Below are 24,686 nucleotides of genomic sequence, written 5' to 3'. Positions count from 1 at the left end.
CTCCGCCGTAGACCAATCAATCACCTTCAAAGACAATGCCATCAATAATTAGCGGAGCGTGGTTTTGTTTTGCGTGTTCACAGCAAGTCGCTTAATCCCTTGTAAAACAAGGTTTCTGTTTGGAGTTCCAACATCTTAACACCTCCTGTTTTGATCGCCAGAAAGGCTAACAACCTATCACTATTATTATTATTCTGCTGTTTTTCTTTCAGCTACGAAAATTTTGGGGGGGCCGCGAAAACCGAACGCTTTCAACTTGACGCCGTTGTCTGCGTATGACGTCACCACGCACGCACGCGCGCGGTGACGTCACGGGTCACGTCGGTGTGACGTCACCGCGCACGCACGCACGCGGTGACGTCACGGGGCATGTCGGTGTGACGTCAGCGCGCGCCCTCGCTTGCCCTTGCAACCAGAACGACGCTCGCTGCCCGCGTTGTGCCCAGAATTGTTGTGCTGTTATTGTTGTTGTGCTGTTGTTGTTGCTGCTGTTTGACAATGGACGGGGGCTCGGGCAACAAGAACTTCGGCCTCTTCGGCGGAGGCGTCTCGGGCCCGCCGGGAGATTACCCGGCTCCCGATGCCGGCATCCAGCTGCCTCGTGAGTTGAGAAGGGAGGCCTAGGCCCAACCACGCCGACACCACCACCATCATCACGCTGACACCACCACCACGCCTGCACCACCCCCACGCCGACACCACCACCATCATCACGCTGACACCACCACGCCTGCACCACCACCACGCCGCCACCACCAATACCACCACCACGCCGACACCACCACCACCACGCCGACACCACCACCACCATGCTGACACCACCACCACCATGCCTGCACCACCACCACACCACCACCACCACGCCGATACCACCACCACGCCGACACCACCACCACGCTGACACCACCACCATCATCACGCTGACACCACCACCACGCCTGCACCACTACCACGCCGACACCACCACCACGCCAACACCACCACCACACCACCACCACGCTGACACCACCACCACCACACCGACACCACCACCACGTCTGGTTGTTTTTCACAATGGGCTCCTTGGTGGTGTCAGTGAGTAAGGTTGTAGTTTAGTAGGAGGGCTGTGGCGATGTCGTGGTTGTGGTGGTGGTAGTGGTTGGTGGTAGTGTCGCGGTTAGCGCGCTGCGCTACGAAGCCGGCGACCCGGGTTCGATTCCCGCTCACGGCCAACACCGGTGACGATTATGTGAACCGTTCCAAGGCCTCCCCTAGGTCGACTCCGCCTCAAATGAGTATCCGGTGCGGTGTGTAAACATCGCCACTGGGGAGACAAAGGCGACCGGGCCTGGCGTTGGCCACCCACCCCCTCGTGTGCCGTGCCGGCCTTAATAGGTGCTCGCGAACAGAACTTGCCCCTAAATGATGTTTAAGCTATACGGGGGATCTTTGTCTTTTTATAAATTCTCCCGACACGTGACTTACTGTACATTGACATGCGTCCGTACAGTTACTAAACATTCAGTGAAGGCGGTATACATTGTGTACAATTGTACACGTGTGTATTGGTGTGTATGTATATATACACGTGTGTGTGTGTGTACTGCGCACAAATAGATGAACCAGACACGTGTGTGTTACATGTACTGTACATTGACACGTGCGTCAGCGTCTGTGGAGTTTTGTGTAACACGAATGCCGAGTCGGTGCAGACACCCACTGTGTGTGTGGGTACATTCACCATACACTGTGTGTGTGTGTAGGTAGATTCACCATACAATTGTGTGTGTGTGTGGTTTGAGTTTCTTTATTGGGGTGAGATGGAGCGGTGGGCGCAGTGGTTAGCGCAACGTTCCATTTCCCGGCCACTGCTGTCGTCAGCGGCGAGTTCGGGCCAAGTCGACCTAGAGGGAGGCCCCAATGACCGCTTCCAACATCACTCGACGCTGATGTTGACAGTGGGGCCCGTAGTGCGAACTTGGGTTGCCCGGTATAACGCAAGCCACGTGATGACGCTACATCATTCAGACAGTCACGACGCACGCCTTGCAATCAATGTCGTGTCTAAATTTCGATTTAAAGCTTTCGTGACTGCAGGGATTCATATTCTTGGTTCTTTCGGTAAAGTCACGTAGAAGGGAAATAATAAAATAATAAAAATTAAACATTTTTTTAAACGTCGTGAGAATGATTTTATTATGTTTTATTTTTTATTATTTTAGTATTTCCCTTCTACGTGACTTTACCGAAAGAACCAAGAAAATGTCGTGTCTGTTGTTTGCTCAAGACAGCCGCCAAACGGACGCCTTGACAATTAACGGTGCTACAATTTGGATACATTTTACCTCGAATATTTTAAGAAAGATGTAACAATAAAAGCCTTTGCCGTGGGGGGGTGGGGGTCTGCATTTTGACCACGAGAGGGCGATACACAATCAGTGAAACGAGAGGTTCAAGCGACAGCGATTTCAAAGTTGCGGCAACGTCAAAATGTCACCAAATTCGTACAACATTTACGTCCTCAGATAACCCGTGCGAGATTCCTGGCCACGGCCAACTCCAGCGTGCGTGCGAGTGGTTATCTCGAAACCCAAGTCGTGCCCGACCAGCGCGGTAAAGTATAGTCGAAACGACCCAAATGTTCCTACGACGCCACGTGCAGCAGCCATGGTGGGTGGCCTTCGTCCAGCAAACAAAATGTCTGTAGGTGTTCTTCACGTGACCTCTAAAGGGGGGTGGGGAGTAGGCAAGTTCACACTGGGCCCATCTCGTTGGGATGAAAGCTTGCTAATGCCGTGTTGTTCTTTCTGCTCTTTCTCTCCTGTACCTGCAGTGTCTGGAATGAGCCCCCTCTCGCCCTACCTGAACGTGGACCCGCGTTACCTCATGCAGGTGAGGGCGTTGTGCGTCACTTATCGGTCGAGTGATCATCTTTTTTTTGTATAGATTTATACTTAAAGTTTTGATCTGTATTGTATTATGATTGTTATTGGGATCAAACATCTAAATGGAATTTTTTGCACTTTTTGTACGCAGCATGGAAGTGGTGGTGCTTTTTCTGCATGGTCTTATTGTTTACGTGCGTGATGTTTAGATTTGTGTACAATGAATTTCAGGTGTATCTTGTAATTTTATTGTTTGTTGCGTTTGCACCCATATCAAGAGCCGAATGGCTCATAGGGTAAATCCTAATAAATGAAACAGAAAAAAACTGAAAACTGATCTGGCCCAAGCCGACTTTGAGAAATTCATCATTTCACATTTCGCACCTCTGATTAGCACGGTTTGCTACGTACGGTGCGAGAGAAGTTAAACATACGTACTTACATAGCGTTGATTTGCATCTGTGCAGTGTTTTACGAATGTCTCACGTGACCACAGTTGTTTTTCCGCTGGTTTCTATTTGCTTCATCGCTGCACTTTTTTTTTGCTTTCATTTTGGTGACCCTTGCAAATGAGACTCTCTCACCTGGTTAAACAAAAATCAACCTGAACACTTGATGGCTTCGTATCTCCCATTGTATGGTCTCTTTTTGCAATTGTATTGCAGAGTCCAGCTGATCCGGCATCACTTTGGGAGACAGCCCCATTTAGTGCAAGTGCACGCGCGCGTTATTCTTGGCGAGAGCGGTTTTAACCGCGGTAGCCCGTTGTCCGTTGATGCCCGTCTGCTGATCGTGCAATCTTGCGCAGGACCAGGATGAGTTCATCCTTCCCACGGGCGCCAACAAGCAGCGTGGCCGCTTTGAGCTCGCCTTCTTCACCATCGGCAGCGCCTGCCTCACCGGTACCGCTGCACCGATCGTCGTGAATAAAACCGCCATGGCACAGTAGCATGCAATGCTGCGCTATGTGGTCTGGATTCGTCATGGGTGGAAAAAACCCGATTTTTCCAGCGGCAGGCATCGTTTTTTTTTTTAGAACCAATTAAACTGGATTTCTCCCAATCTCAGATGATCGGGTTTAATATAAAAAGACAATTAAATCCGATTGTAAAAAACCCGACTGTGCCACCCTTGGGATTCGTAGCATCTTAATATATGCATGTCTGTCTGTATGTTGAACTTCTTTCGCACCGTACGTAGCCAACCGTGCTAATCGGGGGTGCGAAGGGAAAGACAACAAACTAAATACAAAAAGCAGTTCTAAAGAAATGAGTTTTCAATCTAGGTGATTTAAAAGTGCATAGCTCCAGTGGCTTCTTAAATATCGTAAGGAAGATCGTTCCAGACGGCCGCAGAAGCGCATCCGACAGCGATGCGGCGACCGTCTTTGTTCGACGGTCAGCCAAAAGCCGCCGCGAAGATGAGCGGAGTTCGCGCGATGTTTTATGCTCCTTGACGAGATCAACAAGATATCGTGGTTCATTTGTGGCAAAGTATGTGCAGCTGCGAGATAGCACTCCGATGTGTTGCAGTGTTGTTCTGTGTGTTGTTCATCACGACGTCCAAAGATTTGCTCCCAAGTGCTGGGATCGGTTTCACACGATTGAATTTAAGTTCCCATTGGGGTGCTGACGTTCCCCGCGAGCGCATTCAAAAATTTTCCCGCACGGTATCCATGCCGCAGCCAGGTGGCGCAGTCCCCACCCGCTGCTGCATTGTGTGGAAGATGATGAGCTCTATATTCTTGGTTCTTTCGGTAAAGTCACGTAGAAGGGAAATAATAAAATAATATAAATATAAAAAAATAAAAATCATAACGACGTTTCGACTGCAACACAAGCAATCATCATCAGGTGTGAAATCCACAGCAAGAAAATTTGAAAAAAAGTGGTGTTTTTTTTTTACGTAAATTTTTTTTCAAATTTTCTTGCTGTGGATTTCACACCTGATGATGATTGCTTGTGTTGCAGTCGAAACATCGTGAGAATTTTTATTGTTTTATATTTTCATTATTTTATTATTTCCCTTCTACGTGACTTTACCGAAAGAACCAAGAATATGAATCCCTGCAGTCACGAAAGCTTTAAATCAAGATGATGAGCTCTCTTTACGCGTCTAGACCATCAGGTGGCGTGCTGCCCCCATTTTTACGTCAAGCCTCGGGCACGGTTGGTATGGTTATGTAACTCTGTAATTTAAATTCCAGTGAAGCCCTCTTGTCAAGAAACCTGTAACCCTGATTTCACCAGAGTGCGCCTGGGGCATGCAGAACAGGACTTGAAGCCGTGGCAATGTGTTTCAATAAGCATACGGTTTCTTGAGTTCTGTGTGTGTGTTTTGCACATATGAACTTGTGCAGGCGCCTCGTTTGGAGCTCTGAATGGTCTGAGGCTTGGCTTTAAAGAAACGCACGGCATGAAATGGGCAAAGCCAAGAAATGTCCAGTAAGTATTATATTATAACAGCGGTCTTCGTGATGCACGTATCCTGACTCACGCTAAATTTAATGACTTGCGTGTTTTTGCACTTGTAAAAACAAAAGTCATCGTTTTGCTCACAATTCTCAGTTCCTTCTGAGGTTCACACAACACACAAACTGAAAACATCTTGGCTTATGACCCACATCAATTCCATTGGCTCATGGCGCTAGCCAATCACACTTAGGATTGTAAAATGTACCCCAACAACAAGCGCGATGTTTTGATTGGCTCGCTGAAAGGAACTGTGGGTGTTCGAACCTGCCTGACATGGCAACGTGCTTTCGCAAGTTTTTAAAGTTGGCTTTCAACATTTGCTGATGTTGCATCCCCCCCCCCTTGTCCGTGTGCATGCCAAGTGCATTTGCGGCTCTACACAGACACTTTATGAGCCTCTTTTTGCGCTGTCAATGACAACTGAAAATATAACTCTTTGGTATGGATTCCTGCAGTCACGAAAGCTTCAAATCATAACTGAAAATGATGGCTATTTTATGTTTTATTTACATTTGGGATACAGTATTTGTTTAATATTTCAATTAGCATTGTATTTAATGTTCAGTAACGTATTTAATGTCAAGCCACTGCTGGATAAAGGCCTACCACCCAGCTATGTCGATCATGGTTTTTTTTATTGACCTTACTTCACCATGCTGTTAAGTGCAGGTTGCTGATAGTATGCCTCGATAATGATGTTAGCTGTGGCTGGGGATCGAACTCAGATCGATAGGGATGAGAGCTTGTGCGCTAACTGCTGAGCCACAGCTCTCACAAGATTAGCATTATTTATACGCATGATTACATATAGGGGAGTAGTGATGGAACTGTTTGCTTACTAAGCTATGAGCTGATGATCTACAACTACAGCCAACATCAGTGGCAAATTGTATCTGAACCGGTCCTGGGCCACCCCCAACAAGACCGCATAGGTGAGCGTGGTGAAGTATGGTGGGAAAAAACCTCCCATAACAATCGCATCCAGTAGTGGCTTGAAAAATGGTCCTGAGTTATCATTTATGACATTGTTATGCATTTAACTGACATTCAAGTGTTGTGTTTATCATCCAAACAATTTTAAGCGACTATCAAAAACACACACATTGTATCGTGTCTTTTGCTTGCACAGATGTTTATTATTATTATTGTTTAAAATGTGTATGCATGACTTGGATTGTGATATTTGCTGCCTGTACGCATTTCACCAGAAACAGCTTACGTTATCTATAGTGATCTCGCGTAGTTCTGCATTTTCTTTTCTAAGTCACGATGTCAATTTTCAGGATCCTCAACATGGTCACGCGCCAGGGTGCTGTTTGGGCCAACACGCTGGGCTCCGTGGGTAAGTTTGGCATTTAGACACATCTTCTTACATGTGTGTGTGTATATGTTGAACTTCTTTCGCACTGTACCTAGCCAACTGTGCTCATCGGAGGTGCGGGGGGGTGGAGGGTAAGGACAACAAATTAAACACAAAAAGCAATTATAAAGAAACGAGTTTTCAATTCAGATGATTCAAAAGTGCCATCGCTCCAATGGCTTCCTAATATCGGAAGGAAGAGCGTTCCAGATGGCCGCAGAAGCTCATTTGAAAGCGCCGCACGATGCGCTACAACTGCACAGGTTTTGTCGCTTCTGCTGCGTGGCTCTACGATGATGTATCTGGCGCGACGTCCGACGTTTCGCTCAAAATTCTGGGAGCTTCACGAACTGAGTTATCGGTTTCCCGTGCCATGTCGGTCAAGCGAATGTCAGTTGCTGAAGAAGCTCCTGGGGCCGCGGAGCGAAACGTCGGACGTCGTGCCGAACAGCCCGAAAACGGGTCCACCATGGGAACCTCATTTGCCAGTAAAAATATGATAATTGGTTTTTGACCCTTCTATCTGGCAACAAAACTGACACCTTTTTACAAGGAGTCATGTTTGCATAGACCGCAATACCTGCAGTCATAATACAAACAAAAGACATAAGGACAGTGCACATTATAATACAAACAAAAGACATAAGGACAGTGCACATTATCAGAGTTATGTCTTTTGTTTGTATTATGACTGCAGGTATTGCGGTCTATGCAAACATGACTCCTTGTTAAAAGGTGTCAGTTTTGTTGCCAGATAGAAGGGTAAAAAACCAATTATCAACGGGTCCACCGTTTCGCTCCTTGTTATATAATTTATAATAAAAGATGAGGGTTGTTAAAGTAGCACATTTATAACTCTCAGGGCTTCATTCCGCAAGGGCCATCCGTCAGCTGTCGCGTGACAATGCCACTGGCGGTAGAGACTTGCCACCTGCATTTGAGTTTCTAAAAAAAGATGAATGCAGCGCTTTTTTACTATTTCAAGACGGCAATTTCTGCTGAAGTAAGAATTCCGCAGTCTATGTCTGCATCAAACGTACGTGCAATGACGCACACAGCTATGACTGATGTGAATGTATACAAGCTTTGACATTTAAAATGTTTTATTGCGACCATGTTGGTGTACCAGACTTGTATACAGCCCCACAAAATAGGGTCCCTATCCCTTCAAAGTTGCACTTTGCTTCCACGAAACTGGGTTGTGCAACAGCTTTGTCTGGCAAAAATGGCACTCGAGTTTTTTTTTTTAAACTTGTCATTCAAATCTCAAGAAATTGGTAAACTTGGAAAAAATGTCAACCGTATATTTCCCAGTGATGTATGAAACATAAATTGCCGTGCTGTGGTCAGGTGGCTCAGCAGGAGAGATTGAGCAATTTCAAATCATGGTTGGGTTTTAACTCAGCCCATCATCCCTTTGGGGTGCGATACAAATAGTACCACTTTGTGTCTTTTAGGGAGGCTCATCCGAGCCATGCGTATTGATTCGATTATTGATTCACCCCATGTACAGGGGGAATTTCCACAGTGGCTCATGGCTACAAGTGGGAGATGAGCATCGTCCGCGCTGCTCATTCTGATCTGGAAATCACTTTTGACGTTTCGGTAACAATTCCTTCCTGTCCCCCGCAGCCCTGATGTACAGTGCTTTTGGGGTGGCGATCGAGTACGGGAGAGGAGCGGAGGATGACCTCAACACGATGGTGGCTGGATCGCTCACGGGCATGCTTTACAAGTCCACCAGTAAGTCCATATTTGCACCAACAACAACAAAAACATTGTAATGATTTGTTTTTTTTTATGGCGTCGTTCGTGAAAATTGCATCTCACAATCGCCGAGAAACCACAGACCAAGCTGGAAAACCTGCCAGGCAGTAAACCGGTGCCAACAACTACTCTGCAGTTCTGTATATATGAAGATGTTTTCAGACACTTGGTGGATGTCTGTATATGTTTGAGGAAACCGGTTCCTCCACGCATGCAAGGGGGAAACACTCTATCCCATACAGAAGGGACATGTGATAGTAGTGCACACTTTGCCGCATTGCATTCTGCTGGCGAGCCAGGGCATGGCACCTCCTCGATGCCCACGGGAAGGGAGTTTTGAAACATTTGTCATTTTTGCGGTGGTCCAACAACCCCCTCGCCTCCGCAGTGCTAGATTACAGGCCACGTGCACAGCCACCACCGCCAAAGCTGCATCAGTGCAGGGCTTGGGTCATCTGTTCGCAGAGAAAAAAAAATGTTTTTCTGGCGTGTTACAAATTCCTCTTGCACTATATTGGTCATGCAGCGAGACAAAGAACATGTGTGCGGAATCCCCGCGGCCGGCACAGCGCCAGGTGAGAGCGCCATTGAATGAATCGACACTGGTCCCGGAGTCGCGTTGGCAGGCTTTGTTGACCAATCGCGACACGCCGTCTTTCTGTCGTTGGTTCAGCCCCCCCCCTCCCTCCCGTCAACCGTCATTACGAGGGATGTGTTCTCGACTTTCGGATGAATACGAAAACTCTGGTCTAAATTCCAAATTTCTGACGTTTCTTTGGGAAAGAGAAGATCGTTTGGGATTGATGCGAAATTGTGACGCCCGCTGGAGGCGATGTGACTTGGATGATGTCACGGCTGTGATTTTCCCGTCATATCTGGCGTCGCTTGGGATCGGGTTGACGTCACTGTTGTCAGCACTTCAAATTTAAACATAGGTCCATACTTTTCCTTAAACATCTCAATTGTTTCAATCCAAAACCAGAATTGAAATCGGATTTTTTTAAAGTCCAACCCCTCGTTTATACATGTTAGCTTTCGCAGTTGGGCTGAATGGGGAAAAAAAATAGTTTATCCTTCAGGCGGTGAGTGATTGGTGTGAGACCATGGTTGTTTTTCCAGGGGCTGCAATGATTCACAGCAAGGCCCTCAGCTAAGCTCATTGTTCTGACTTGAACAATTTGCCTTGAGCCACCTAACCACGTGAACTGTTTTAAAATCCGGCACACTTTCAGTTAATGGTGAGAAAATACCCAAGTCCTGTGTTTTAAATTTTTAAACACAGGCCCTCTGCATTAGTTCACCGATTTCAACCTCTGCCCCAGCACTTACTGACGTGCTGGTGGTATTGTCGGTAAACCTTTGCCCCGCTCTTGAAACTGCTTATTTGGCAAAAACATAAAATCCCCAGCAGCTGATGGAGCAGACTGGCCTTTACAACACAGAGTTTTCGCAGACATGCTTTTAGGGCTTAATGCTTATTGCCATTTTTAATACCAAGGTCGAAACTTTTTTGTTTGTTTCCCACCATGTACATCCCTTTGTCAATCCACTGCTGGATGAGGATCCCTCCCCATGCGGTATAGGTTGTTGTGGCGGAGTTGTTTTTATCGTTCGTTGCCCTGGTCAGTGCGAGTTTGTGCAGGCAGGGAGGAGACACGGGAGCGCAGTGGATTTTGCTCCACTGGTTTCTGTTTCTCGCATCACGCCCCCCCTCCCCTGCCCCCCACGAGCCTCTCACATCCCCTGGTGATCACTCATCCAAGCATTAGCCACGCTCAGAGTTGTATGTTGAACTTCTTTCGCATCGTACGTAGCCAACCATGCTAATCGGTAATCGGAGGTGTGGGGTTAGGACAAAGAAATAAAACACAAAAAGAAGTTCTAAAGAAATTATCTTTCAATCTAGATTTAAAAGTGCATAGCTCCAGTGGTTTCCTAATATCGGAAGAGCGTTCCAGACGGCCGTAGAAGTGCATCTGAAAACACGCAATGCATTGACCGTCTTCGAGGGTTGGCCAAAAGCCGCTGCGAGGATGACCGGAGTTTGCGTGATGGTTTATGCTCCTTGACGCCATCAGCAAGGTATTGTGGTTAATTTGTGGCAAGTACTTTGTGTGTAATGAGTGCGAGTTTATAATGTATTCGTTTGGCAACCTGAAGCCAATACAGCTCGGTAAGCACTGGACGGACACGGTCCGATCTTGCAAAGTTGCTTCATCGCATCGCGCACTTTCAGATGCCCTTTTGTAGCCTTCTGGAACGTTCTTCTTTCCACTGTTCGGAAGCCACAGGCACTATGCACTTTCAAATCTCGATTGAAATCTAATTTCTTTAACTGTTTTTTTAGTTTGTTGTCCTTTCCCTGCGCGTCCAGTTGGCAATGTTGGCTATGTACGGTGAAAACGAAGTGCCACATATATGCATAAGCTTGCGAGGTCCAGGCAATTTGGTCAGGGCTCTATTTTCTTTTATGGCATCTGAAATGCTCACCTTGCAATAATAAATCCCACGTCAAACCACTTTTTACCAAAACATTGTGAAGGGCGGGTGGTATTGTTTTATTGTGGCCGAGTTATTCATTTGCAGGGATGCTCCTAGGAGCTACAAGTCCGCCAGTAAAAACCTTATCTTCGGTTGGATGCGGTCATCGTGCCACTTGCAATATCAGTTTGAAATGATTCGCAAAATCTTTACAGGGGGTCTAGAGTCACGTCCTCAACCAGTTTATCAACTCCAGTCCTCGTGACCCACTCCCACTGCGCAGCTTTCTGTGATTAACAATCATCAGGGAGGTGCATTGGCTGAATTTGTATCTAAACAGAAGGATCGGAAAGTTGAAATGTGGGTTGTGGCATTGGATGGAGAGATTGGTTAAATTCTAGACCAGGTTCAGGACGACCCAGACAAAATGTAAATTTGTACATTTGGCACATCAGATGTGAAAGATTGAAGGATTTTGGTAGACTTAAAAAAACAGAAAACTACAACTGTTGCTTAGCGACTCAAACGTTACCTGTATAATGAAATCAAAGCTCACGGTGGGGGACAGGATGGGACTTACAAAAAGGTGGAGCGTGTGTGCGTGAGCGGCATATGCAAGTTGAGTAACAGACCTAATCCACTACTCCTGCTGGAACTCGGCCTGGTCCCCCCCCACTCGCACCGCTTTCAAGGTCTTTTGAAAACTTTTGAACCCAGTGCCTTTGTGGACACTGGCGATCGCTTCCCTTCTGTCCTTCCCTTGCCCCGGTCCCTCCCGCACCGCAATTCTGCACTGCGAGACGTTTGTTACGGGCGCTCTACAATCGTAAAGTTGTTTGTGTGTTTATTCATCATCATCATTGTCTTGCAGGTGGGCTCAGAGGTGTTGCGAAAGGTGGAGTGGCTGGGTTAACCCTGTCGGGTCTCTATGCCCTCTACAACAACTGGGACCGGATAAAGAGCTCCATGCGGAGACAATCCATCTGACTCCGACACGCACATCTTGTGTACATACGCAAAAGCATCAAGGCATCAATGCTGTCGATTATTTAACAATGTTTGTCTTGTGCTGGAAGATGTTTATTTTTATTTTCTCCCCTTGGCATTTGGACAAGTTTCGATTTTGTATAACCCCACACTCATCTGTTTGCAAACTATAAGTGATGGTCAACTTAACTTCTAATCACAATTACATTCTCCCCCCCCCCCCTCCAATATTTTGAATGTTTGTAGAGTTAATTGGCCACAACAAAATGTCTCCATGTAAATGAAGTGTCATTGTAAAATAAAACAGAGGTACACGACAAAGGGTGCTTTCACGTGAATTTATTACGATAAAATCTGCATTTTATGGAAATGTTACATTGCATTAATTGCACTGAGTAAAGTATAATGCTTACCCTTAGCTCCTCAGGTATTAAGCGTATAAGCAAATATTTCAGGAGATTAAAGGTGTCATTTTAAAATAGGTTAGTGGTGCAGTAATATCATTAAAGTTATACTAAAGTATCATTTAATGGGCTCGGTCGTTCAAAAACGATTTTAGCAAGATGTTCATCACAATGAAATTTCCAAAATATCCCACGTCACAAACTATCATGAAAATGACCGGTTTTTAATGTGCAATAATGTATATTAGCAATTGCAACTGTAAAATCAATTCAAAGCAAGAACTTTCTGTTAGAAAGATTCCTGCAGAATTCGGGCATTGTAAAAGCCGTTTCATAATTAGGTTTCATAGTGTTTTAGCCCACGAGCAATAAGTGCATGAATGAATGCAGTCTCATTCGGCTTGAGGCGTTGACGGATGCACCACCTTGAAAATTAAATCGGGAACCTCTATAAAAAAAGGTTAACAATGCCCATTAGGAGTTAAGCACCATCAACATGTATGATGGCCTACAATTTTCATGTTTAGTTTCTAAACGATTAAGGTTTTCATAAGAGGCCATTGGCAAGAAAGTGCTGTTCTTGGTAGAAATTCACATCTGCGAACAAACAAAATGCTTGGGTCAAGACAACACGCACACGTCCAACTTTTCACACCAGTGTCTACAAAGAGTTTAACATAATAATCAAAAACAATCATTGCATCTGTTCGATAAAACATGATCATTTTATACACATGCAAACGCTCGGACCGTTTCAGGAATGAGATTTCATGTCGTAAGGCTCCAATTAAAATAGAAGATGACGATAAAATACAAACCTGAGAGTAGAGAAGCCATTTTTTGTACGGAGGTTCATCCACGGTGTTCATCTTTGAGAAGACGTTACAAAACGTGTGCATTTCTTTCTCTTCCTAAAACACAGCAAGATAAATTCAGCGTTAGAACAACGCAAGATCATGTACATATGCTTCTATCATGCGGTACTTTCTTTGGAGAAACATTCTTATCATTCACGCGGAAACATAGCTCTCCGTTGCGGGTTTTTGGCTTAATTGCGTGTCGTTTTGGCACAACGTCCGAAGTTTCGCTCCGCGTGCTGGGAAGTCACAGCTTGCGACGCTCGGAGAGAAACGTCGGGCGTGCCGAACAACCCGCGATAAGAAAAACAGAACGGCGCACGTACGCGGTAGCAGAAACAAGCAGCGACCAGGCCCTTACGTAGGAGCGCTTCTTTAGAAGCCACTTGTCCGTGTCCTGGCGAAGGTGATCAATCGCTGGGGAGCTACCAACGCTGCCGCCGCTGCTGCTGCTGTAAGAGCTGCACTCTCGCGCGAGGATCCATTTGGCGTGGTCGCACGGCCCACCGTGCGGCAGCTCCACACACTTGAACCCTGGCGGCGCCACCGCCGCCACATCCCTGGCTGCACACTGCGTGGCCAGCAGCCAGTTTGTGATGGAGGCGGTCATGGCCTTCTCCATCCCCCGGCTGAGTTGCGGCTTGAGAGAGGAGTGCACTTCCTGGGCGAGGCGCGGCTGGCGTGGGTGAAGCCACTGCTCTTTCAGGTCATCCTTCCCTCCCTCCTTGAGCACAGCGGGACCTGGAGGCTGCTCGCTCTGCGACTTCTTCTCCGAGACATTCAACTCAGCCATGGACTTCTCCACCCCGTGGCGCTCATCTCTGGCTTTTTCGCCGTGCGGTGCGACGACGACGAGACTGCCGTTTTTGTCGCGGCCCTCCTGTCCCAGCAGCCACTTGTTCTGGGCCTCACGCTTGCAGCTTCCCTCGCACACGCACTCCGCGAAGCTGGCGCAGGGCTCGTTGGCCTTGCACGCCTTGCGCACGCTCAGCTCCGGGGCGGGGCGGGTACAGGCGAGCCACTCTTGCTGCTGCTTCTGCTGCTGCTGCTGCCCTCCCAACTTCTCCCCGTGGAAACCTTCCGCGGGCTGGATGCGAGGGGCCGCCTGCTGCAGCAGCCAGCTCTGATAGGGCAGGCGCTCATCCTCCGCGGCCTTGTCGGCCATGCACCAGAGGCTCGCCAGGTTTTCGATCTCCACGGGTTTGGGTGCGATGGGCATACCGGCGCAGCAACCGGAACAGGGGTCTGGCTGAGGCTTCCGCAGCCAATCCTCGAAGGCATAAGTGGCCGTGAATGGCTTCAACACGGCCTCCCAGCTCTTGCGAGTGGCCTCGTCGATGGGGGTGTGGTGGATGCCGGCGGACTTGTGTTGGGAAGGCTTCAGCAGCCACGTGTTGATATCCGACCCCTTGCAGAAGGCCGAAAGCTCCACCATCTCGTCATTTTCGCCTTCGTTGTCAGTGATTGTATCGTCTTCAGACAGGGCGTCCAATATTTCAAAGGTCGATGAGGTGGACATGGTGCGTGTGTGGTTTGCGTGAATGTTTGGGGCCTGGTCTTGTATCTTCAACATGTAGTTTTTCACCTCTTTTTCAGCAGGGGTCGATCTGTATGTTGTACTCTGCACAGAAAAAGTTACATTTGTTAACTAAAACGATGATCCGTAATAATAAAATCACATATCAGAGCAGGGGTGAGGATCCTACAGTCTGTAACTTCGTTTCATCGAGCCCCCGCCCACATGAGGACTAACACGTCGAAACAAAGCAGAAAACAACATCAATCGGTCAATGCAAGCATCTTAGCTCTTATCCACAAAACAGGTTTCCCTCGCTTTATATACGATGTATGTGAAACTTCTAAATCTCACCGCACGTAGCCAACCGTGATAAATCGGAGATGAGTTTCAAAGAAAAAGGACACAAAGCGAAACCGCACGACACAGCTGCCTGCCGAGTAGTACACACAGTGGAGCGCGCACAATGCTGTCCCACATCCAACCGCATAGCCGCAGGAGTGCGTTTAAACCGCATCGTGTTGCAAAAATCGCTCAAACCGAAACTGCATAAAAGCGAGGGCGATCTGTAAAATCGGGAACTAGAAGGGAATATTTTCCGCCTGCCAACAGTCTAATTTAGCACGCTCAGTCACCTGTTAAGGGTGTGCCATAATTTTATGAGGACAAAACTATGGTGCATGATGATGATAAATACATGGAAACATTTGAGAAAGTTGTGTTTACAGTATTGTGTGTTAAGATGAACGCAGAACACCAAGCCGTTTTACCCAAAATTTCAATGAAGCGTCATCCATTTACAAAAGTTAATAACATTGCAAAAAAAAGGTCCATGTAGATGCGCAATTACTTGCCAAAAACGTATTTGAAAGTCCTAGTCACCCTTCAGTAAGGAAGCGGTCCCCCCCCTACCCCTGTGATAACAGCGATTCCGTGTGTCACAGCACATCCCACGTGACCCTGAAGTTACAAACCCGTGTGACATTGTTCCACGTCTAACATTGTACAATTTTATCAACGGCACCTTGGCTTTGGCACGTGTGCGTAATGACTCACCTTGTTGGTTTCTTCCATAGTGGCACTTCCTTTGAACAGCCAGTCATTCATGTCCTTGCTTGGGGAGTGGAATGTAGTCGTGGGGGGCAGCGCAGCCGCGCTGGAGGTGGCTTTCAGAAGCCAATCGTTGGGAGTCTCATTGCGGAGTGAAGACTTCTGTGAACGCATCAAAAGTGTCGTAGCAGCGCGTGTGCATTAGTGCGTTTTATCGCCGCAACGTGGCGTTGACGTTCCCTGTGAACATGCAACATTTCTCCTGCACAGTATCCACGCTGCAGCCTGTGCTCCCCCTTTACTTCCATGCCACCCCCCCAATCCTCAACTGTTGGCATAGACTGGGCCCCCGTCTAAATTGTAGAGCAACAAACAACAATTACAAATTAATTTACCTGCAGTGCAGAAGGCTCCTTGAAATGTGCAACAGAAGAAAGCTGCTCCAGTATGGGACAGGCACTGTAGTGGCTGGTGGGGTACTCTCCCTGTTGAATCAAAGAGAAAACGTTAAGGTGCAGCCCTGCAATTCCTTGCTCACACCCCACTGAAGGAGATTTTAGCCTTCTTTTCCACAATGGCCAGATGTCTCGAATGAGGTGAGAGTCCCCAAACTTTACCCCACTGCAGCTGCCGATCCAATGTGGTATACCCATGTGTACTGTTGGACCAAAAACTGCAATTACAATTTTGCAACCTGGATTTAGAATGACCTCTGAACCAGGCGTTTTATTTTCGGACCTATAATACCCCTCTCTCCAGCAAAGTAAAGTTTGTTTAATTTACATTGGGTAATGTATGCTCATACCTTAATAATGGCCAGCGATGTGCTTGAATAATAATGTTTTGAAACAATGTATGTACTTGCTATTAACACATGGATCAGATGACATGGGACTGACAACTGACATTTAAAACATGTTCCAAAACTGCAAAGAAGAATGCTGAGGTGCATATTTGGAGTTGCAATGCGACAGAAAGAGCCACGCCACATGGAGCAGATCACATATGCAGGTTAAAGACATTATATATTTGGCACTTAAGAAAAGCGCCCTTGGACTCGTTGCTATGAAGGATACCAGCCACTGGCTGAGACCAACGATGCAGTGGCAGTCAAAGGAGAAAACGTGCCCGAGGCAACGTCCACGACAGGAATTGCAGCAATAGAATTGTCTCAAGTGCAGCAGGTAAACGCATTGCCCTGTGAGATGGCGATGGATGTCAGCGACTTGGTGGAAGCCTTCATTCGGCAGTGGATAGTCCAGGATTATTTTGATTGACTAAGAAACTCATGACATCAGGATGGGTCTCATTTCCCCCCCCCCCCCCCCCCCCCCGAGTAACCTTGGGCACCAAAATGACAAAATCAACAGCAAATAAAAATCACGGCCGGTTTTGATTATTCACACCTGTGTGACGATGTTCCCAAACGTCGTGATAGCCTTTCTCAAGGCCGCAGCATCGGCTACAAAACCTATGGCATCTGTCTCCTCGGCATTCAGGTTGAGGCTGCTACACCTGCACACACGTGAACATGCAGTGGTTACATGAACCTTACAAGAGGATAAACCCATATCAATAGGCTAAAGCTGAAGAGAGCAACAGGGTGCGTACGGTATGCATGGTCTTCTTACCTCTGCAGGCACTCTGTGATCTGGACGTTCAGATGGGGGTCTGGGTGCTGCAAAGCCTCCTGTTGCTTGAGCAGACACTGCAGCCATCCCAGCACCTGGTAAGAAAAGGTTAAAGGCACAGCCCTGCAATTGCTTGCTCATACCACAGCTGTGGAAGGGTCCTCCCACTAAGAGGGGGCATAGAGAGCGCCCCTTTGGCCGACTCTTTCACACGAGCCAGAGGTCTTGGAGGATGTGGAGTAACCCCACATGTTACTTCGCATTACATTATCTACTGCTGGATGAAGATATACTTCACCACAGGGGTTGGTGGCCCAGAACCAGTTTAGACACCACTCCTCACTGATGTTAGCCAAGATTGGGAATCAAACTCAGGTAATCTCTGGTTTTTAGGTTTAGGGTGCTAATCACTACACGTATCCCAGCACATCAACAGAATATCATAATTCAGACAAAGTTTTTTTTTTTCTTTCTGTAGAAGTGGTATTTGCATGCGCATGTGCGGTTTGGTTAGTAAACGGTGCCAAAGTGGTTCATCTACTCTCCTACAGCCCGCTGTGCTCTGGTCCACATTCAATGCCACGTGGCACCTGTGAAAATATTCATTTCAAAAGTGTGTGGAATACCTATGTTGACACAGCCCGAAACAAGGAAAAAAAGGTAGCGGTCAGAATATCTGCTATGTAGGAACAAAAGAAGCTGAACATGGGGCCGGTCCGACGTCAGAATAGTTATGCAAGAGCGGCACCACACGAGACTGCTCTAAACGTTGTACGTTCAACTTCACTGCACAAAAGTATATAGGGTCACCGTGCAGTGCTAATGCTCCATTCTGTAAACAATCGTGTTTGCTGCACATGTACACAAGTGTCCAAAACTTTACAAGGCAAGAAGGCATTCACTACAGTAACTCGAATTTCAAGACTACTGTAAAGATGCTTAATTGCACAACGATGGATGCGTCTTGACAATGATAAGAACAGCAATCTCTGGCCAGCACAACCATTGGCAAAGAACCGCTATTGCTTAACATTTACTGTGGCAACATATGTCCGTGGCATAATGCCACTAAACGCCAACGAATTTGGAATGCAAGGCACACTTTTTTTGTGGGCAGTTTTATGTCCAGAAAGCGGTGTTTAATAACATGCTAGAGTTTAAAATGATCAATTACAGCTGAAAGAAAATAACGCCGATATTATTCTGTGACATTTGATTACTTTTGGGTAGTAACATTTATAGGACATGCGCAAATGTGGGGATCTGGGGAAAAGGGTCACTCAACCAACCAGTTTTGCTCATCCAATTAAAAGCTTACTTGCGATTACTTAAAAACATGTGAGCAAGAGTCTAATATTGGCTCTATTATACAGCTTTGAAAGCCGATTTTGTAAACTCCCATAGCCAGTGTTGTAATAAATACCACTACAAGTCACGTGAAAAATAATAATTGAAATACTGCCAAAATTTCAATTTGGGTTATACGTAACCACCCGCTAACAATTTAAATAGGGTTACATTTTGACATCCACGTGTTTTTACCATACCAGTTGGCAAAGCAGCTTGAATTTTACCCTCCGATACAAAGCAGGGGGGGGAATTTAACTCTCAGGACACAGCCTTGATTAGCACCGTTGGTTACGTACGGTGAAAAATAAGTTCTACATACATACAAATAGACCCCTCTGGATGAGGTCTCTGGTATGATTGGTTATAAGCTGTTGTATGACCTTATACAAACGCATCTTTTTGCACAAAGGGATCAAAATATATTTTGTGAGCAAATATACATTATTGCTTGAACAGGTCTTCCACAGCTGTTCACTGGAACAATGTCGAGTATTTCAGTGCTGCATCTCCGGGTTAAAAAAGGAAGTAAAGAGACCGGTGCCACCACATGAATGAGGATGACGCGATGGATCTCAGCGATCACAAAACTGGACAGGGTCGGCAATGAAGAGATGAGGAAGGAAGCAAGAGTGGTTACCCATTCTCAGGCATATCGGAAGGTGATTTATGTGGAAGCACCAGGGCAGACCGAGAGTCAGTCCTAGAAATAGGTGGTTTGCAATGGTGAAGCAGATTGTCAAGGAATGAAAAGGGGACATGGAGATGGCCCATGACAGGAATGGGTAGATACAAAAAATTACTTGGAGGGTAGACCCCACATGACTGGAAAGAATTCCAGGAAGTTGGCAGCCCGTGCTTCACTTCCCCCATTTGCCATGTGCAGCATCGGCTTGCTCTGGTACCTGGTTGAGCTGATGCAGCTGATTGTCCAGCACCTCCTCCTTCACCTGTTGAACCACCTCGGTCTGCTCCAGCAGCCACACCTCTCGGCTGCGCAGTGACTCCAGCTGCCGGCTCAGGCAGTTGTGGATCTGAGCCCTCACCTGACACACAACCAGAACCACACAAATACACCCTTTTACTCATACATTTCAACATTTTACACGCAAGTTGTAACAACTCCCGTTGCCACGATTTCAATTCATATGGCATGGCATGTCATGTTATAGAATGTTTTTTTTCGACATTTTATTCAAATTAAGCTAGGTGGCACTGAATTCTGGTTTGCAGTTATGACTCATTATTGAGAATAGGTTTTCCCCTTTTTTCTGGCAACTCATTATTGACTCGTTAACCGTGGTCATGTAATATACAGGAGCTTTGTTAATCCACTGCTGGAGCAAGGCCCTCCCCATGGCAAATCAGCCATGGGGGGTTGTAAGACCATACTTTGCCATGCTGGTCAATGGGAGTAAGTGCCTAGGACTGGACCAGATATCACTCACCACTAAGGTATTTGTTATGGCCAACAATCAAACTCAAGTAACAGTGTTATTAGCACAATTTACAAACCACCATTCTACTCCCAAAGGGTATATAGGAAAGACCTCAAATAGTTTGTCTACACCTGACGAAAACGTAGTTCTTGTGTGCATTATGGGTTTACAGTAAAGAATATAAGATCCCATGAGAGTTCAGATGGCCTCTTCGACATTGAAATAAGCTATCAGAATTTATTAATGTAACGATAGATGACCGTTATAACCAAGTGAGAGCCCATGGACACCGCAATGTTATTTTAAGGGACATTTTGGTTCAAATAAATATCCAAATTAACTGCGTGGGAAAGTCCAATGTGATAATTTCAAAAATAAATGTCAGCCGTGGCGATTTCCCTGTGCACTATCGGGAAACACCACCCTCCTCCACACATGGAGAAACAGCTAAACTCTTCCACATTCTCTGGTGTCAAGAACCAAGTCAGACCAGCGATAAGCTTATCTTTTCATCACGTACATAAGGCCGAGTTCCCACAGCCGAGACTCGTTCGACACATTCCCACCTGAACAGCGACACTTTCGGGTAAATATAAAGGACAGATTTCACCCCACACGACGAATCTGGCCACGCAAGTTCAATTCCCGAATACAGCTAACGTCAGTGACAAGTAATATCTGAACCGGGTCTCAGTCGCTCGTTTCGCCAACCCTCAACAAACGAGCGTGAAGTCCGCTTTAACAACCCCCATGGCCAATACAGCTTGGGAAGGGTTAGATGCAGCAGTGGATTGACAAACTGCAACAAAGTATTAGCACTATTATTACATTATGTTCGGTAGTACACCTTGAGTGCTCGTGAACACTTGACAAGGTTGCGAAATTATTATCAAGCGTGTTGCACTCACGTGCTGTACGTTTCCCCGAAGTTGCTGCTGTGTCGTTGACACGTCACCGATGGCTGCTTGAATCTGACTCTGGGCTTTCAGACATCTCTCCTTGAGAGAGGCGACAGGATTGGAACTCATTCTTGCTGTTACCTGCAAAAGTGAAAGCATCGGAAAAGTTCAGAGGATAATGCTTAACTCGGCGAATCTCATTTTGCACTCACGGGACCAGTAATGATTGACTTATCTTATGTTTATGGCTTAGTGTCCTATATATTGACTATAAAGTGTTGTCTGGTTTATGTTCTGAAGTTAAGCAATTATTCACATTCAGGATAGGCAGGTCAAAAAAAGCCATCATATATTTGCTGTGTGTTTTAAATAAAAAGTTGTGGGTGAGTCTTATAATCCGGTACGCGTGTGTGACCAGATCGGTCTAACTTTATTGACACCGGGCACAGGTTTGGGGTTCAGTTTTACTTTGCAAAGTGTCCGATGATACAGAGACTACGGTAGTATGCTAAAGACTACAGCGTATGCATATATTCAATAACCCCACATGTACAACTTCACGATACATGCCCGGCTGAATCGAACGGCCCTTTTCAAATAAATCGGCACAGTCCTAATATATTACACATTCACCGTGGGGACTTTGTACTGTGTCCAGATAACGTATAACGTGCTGGTGTTTAGTTTGTTGGCCACTGATGCAAAAAGAAAAAACTAAATGTTCTACTTGTCAATCGAAACGGAAAAATAAATGGGACACTGTTGGAAGTGATGTGCAGAAAGCACGGAAACACAAGGCCACTAGTAAGACGATATTCTTGCTCTACATTTTGAAGGACAACTATTATCCGCGGACGTTATTCCGCCAATCCGGCAGAGGAACAAACAGAATCATTCAGAACACATGGAGGTTTAAACGACTTTGTTCAAACTTAAAGTGCGGGCATGTGCAGCAACATCACAAGACTGAATAATGCATTACAGGAGTGGTTAGCCAAGGAATGAAACTCGTCAACAATGACTAAATTTCGATTTAAAGCTTTCGTGACTGCAGGGATTCATCTTCTTGGTTCTTTCGGTAAAGTCACGTAGAAGGGAAATAATAAAATATTAAAAATAAAACATAATAAAATACAATTCTCACGACGTTTCGGCCACAACTCAAGCAGCCGTCCTCAGGTGCAGCACAGGTCTGTCGGAAAGACAGCGTCCGAATGAACACCACCAAGCTTGGCAGCGTATATTTAAGTTGGGTTAGAGGAGGAGGGCGCCTTGACAAAGCAATTTAGCATATTTATGGAAAATGCAGATATGTAATTAGTCACTACTTGTGGAAAGTGTAGGTGGTAGGGGAGAGTCTCAAAGTCATATTATGCCCGTGTATTATGTAGGATTAGCTAATGACTAAATTGAGTCCTGGCATTGACACAGACGACGATGATGTCAGGATCCCACAGGCGAATTGTTACATCGCACGATGTACGTACGATCGTGCGTAAATGGCAGCGGATACGTGGGGCCTTCATCCAGCAGTGGACTGACCATGGCTGACGGATGTGCACGCTGAACTTCTTTCGCACCGTACGTGGCCCAACCGTACTCATCGGGAGGTGCGTATACATCATCATCAATCATCATCACGGTGATGATGATGATTGATGATGTATATTCATCCATGTGAAACACATTACAAAGACAAAGATCTCCCGTCTAGCCTTAACATACTGTAGGGGCAAGTGCTGTTAGCGAGCACCTATGAAGGCCGGCATGGCACACGAGGGGGTGGGTGGCCAACACCACGCCCGGCCGCCTTTGTCTCCCCAGTGGCGATGTTTACACATCACACCAGGTACTCATTTGAGGCTGAGTCGACCTAGGGGAGGCCCAGGGCCGGTTCAGATAATCGTCACCGGTGTTGGCCGTGAACGGGAATCGAACCCGGGTCGCCAGGTTTGTAGCGCAGCGCGCTAATCACTACACTACGGCTCCCCACATCACACACATTACACCACAACCACACACACACTACCACACAACACCACATACACACACACACCTACCACACAACACCACAACCACACACTCTACCACACAACACCACAACCACACACTCTACCACACAACACCACAACCACACACTCTACCACACAATACCACACACACAACCACCTTCACTCATCCCAAGGGGGGCGATAAAGCCGGCGAGCGGCCATTGTGTGGCGCGCGCTCACCACGTAGACGCGGGGTGCTCTGGGGAGGCGGTGGGCAGCCGTGCAACGTTCATAGCTCAACAACAAACATCATCATTATCTGTTTTCGTATCGTTCAATCAATCATTTATCCACACGTGCAAGTGCAACAGTAATCACCCACAGCGTTTTAATTTTAAAAAGGTCACGCGAAAAAAACGGATTTTGTTAAAAGGAAATGTTCACAAATGTGTGTTGAGGCCTATTTTTGGGGTGGGTTTAAAAGCCACTGTTGTGGTATTGAGAGATAAAGTCTCTGATGTTACTAGGCACATGGGTAAGATCAACATCTTAAAGGAGATATTTCTGCAACGTCAATGCTGAAATATATGCAAATTAAATTAACAGCAGGGTTTGAAACAGATAATTATAAATAGTAAAAAAAAAGCCACGGGTGAATTTGGTTACGCAACAACCGAATTATATACTTATTTCTAACCTATCATCCACTGTCACACCTCGAGCCATTTCGCTAAATACTCGTATTTCTCAAATACCACAATGGAAAGTTACATGGCAGAAAACAATCCCAGTATTTTTAGAACACCTACAAATATAAACACACTGTAACACAACACCCTATAAATTACCAACTATCACTCACAAACACATAACCTTATACTCCAACATAACTCAAAACGATATCAATTTACTCAATAACCCAGCATCGCAGTAACATCGTGTACCACGGCTAAAATTGTCATCACGTAACGTCGATTGCCGGCGTCGTCCGTCGCAACTCCCCCTTGTCAACGACACCACCCAAAGGGGCCCCCTCGTCAGAAAGGGGGGGCCCTCGTCAGAAAGGGGGCCCCCCTCGTCAGAAAGAGGGGCCCCTTGTCAGAAAGGGGGCCCCTTGTCAGAAAGGGGGGCCCCCTCGTCAGAAAGGGGGGCTCCCCCCACTCGGGTCACCCCATAACGCAAAACGCCGCCTCAGGCCGATGGCGCTCGGCCCGTCAAGGCTGGTCGCCACTCACCGATCAAAGCCACGCGGACACCGACGGCGGGCAAAGTCGAGGAGGCGGTCCTCCTCCTTCACAGGGGTCGACCGAGCTCGGTGGGGACGAGGAAGCGGCTCCCCGGCGCCGCCTTTTAGGCGAAGAGGCGACGTCGACGTCGCGGTCGAAGGGAGACGCCCCTCGCGCGTGTCTCCGCCCCCCTCTAACCCCCCCACCACCGCTCCCCTCTAACCCCCCCCCCTATAACCCCTCCCCCCTATAACCCCCCCCCCTACCCCCCCCCCCAACCCCCCCCCCCACCACCGCCCCCCAGTCGCGTTTTCCCCCTCCCCCATCCCCAGAACGTGCCCTTGAGAGCCGGCGGGGCTTGCGTGGTGACGTAAAACGGGGACTTGCGTGATA

At 46.9% G+C, this 24,686-nt stretch overlaps 2 protein-coding genes across 3 annotated transcripts; one reads left to right on the top strand and one right to left on the bottom strand.

Annotated features, from left to right (window-relative positions):
• The first annotated feature begins 294 nt into the window (after positions 1 to 294).
• On the top strand, positions 295 to 12,254 carry TIMM23 (translocase of inner mitochondrial membrane 23). Its single transcript, XM_078597376.1, has 7 exons — positions 295 to 601; positions 2,813 to 2,871; positions 3,673 to 3,766; positions 5,224 to 5,308; positions 6,622 to 6,680; positions 8,331 to 8,441; positions 11,818 to 12,254. The coding sequence occupies exons 1-7, from the start codon at positions 499 to 501 to the stop codon at positions 11,931 to 11,933; spliced, it is 627 nt and encodes a 208-aa protein (XP_078453502.1). The 5' UTR covers positions 295 to 498; the 3' UTR covers positions 11,934 to 12,254.
• Positions 12,255 to 12,257: 3 nt separating this feature from the next.
• Positions 12,258 to 24,470, bottom strand: NCOA4 (nuclear receptor coactivator 4). Of its 2 annotated transcripts, XM_078597369.1 has the most exons (10): positions 24,303 to 24,470; positions 21,086 to 21,217; positions 19,644 to 19,784; positions 17,392 to 17,486; positions 17,167 to 17,275; positions 16,156 to 16,245; positions 15,767 to 15,922; positions 13,556 to 14,815; positions 13,156 to 13,248; positions 12,258 to 12,934 (listed from the first exon to the last, which is right to left on the bottom strand). In XM_078597369.1, exons 2-10 carry the CDS (start codon positions 21,203 to 21,205, stop codon positions 12,929 to 12,931), a joined length of 2,070 nt encoding a protein of 689 aa, XP_078453495.1. In that variant the 5' UTR covers positions 21,206 to 21,217; positions 24,303 to 24,470; the 3' UTR covers positions 12,258 to 12,928. The 2 variants fall into 2 exon arrangements, with proteins under 2 accessions (XP_078453495.1, XP_078453496.1); XM_078597370.1 differs by lacking the exon at positions 16,156 to 16,245 and having other exon boundaries at positions 24,303 to 24,460.
• Positions 24,471 to 24,686: the final 216 nt, after the last annotated feature.

Source organism: Lampetra planeri, chromosome 9 (assembly GCF_965212315.1).
Source record: "Lampetra planeri chromosome 9, kcLamPlan1.2.h2, whole genome shotgun sequence".
NCBI classification, from domain to species: domain Eukaryota; kingdom Metazoa; phylum Chordata; class Hyperoartia; order Petromyzontiformes; family Petromyzontidae; genus Lampetra; species Lampetra planeri.
This window is presented reverse-complemented; position numbering and strand designations above follow the sequence as displayed.

Bases quoted from the DNA above. Each gene is read 5' to 3' on its own strand.
- TIMM23 (XM_078597376.1), top strand. From the start codon at position 499: ATGGACGGGGGCTCGGGCAACAAGAACTTCGGCCTCTTCGGCGGAGGC. The intron at 6,681-8,330 runs GTAAGTTTGGCA...TGTCCCCCGCAG, and splicing joins CAACACGCTGGGCTCCGTGG to CCCTGATGTACAGTGCTTTT. The intron at 8,442-11,817 runs GTAAGTCCATAT...ATTGTCTTGCAG, and splicing joins CATGCTTTACAAGTCCACCA to GTGGGCTCAGAGGTGTTGCG.
- NCOA4 (XM_078597369.1), bottom strand. From the start codon at position 21,205: ATGAGTTCCAATCCTGTCGCCTCTCTCAAGGAGAGATGTCTGAAAGCC. The intron at 17,487-19,643 runs GTACCAGAGCAA...TTTTCTTACCAG, and splicing joins AGCTGCATCAGCTCAACCAG to GTGCTGGGATGGCTGCAGTG. The intron at 16,246-17,166 runs GTGTGAATAATC...TTGATTCAACAG, and splicing joins TTGGGAACATCGTCACACAG to GGAGAGTACCCCACCAGCCA.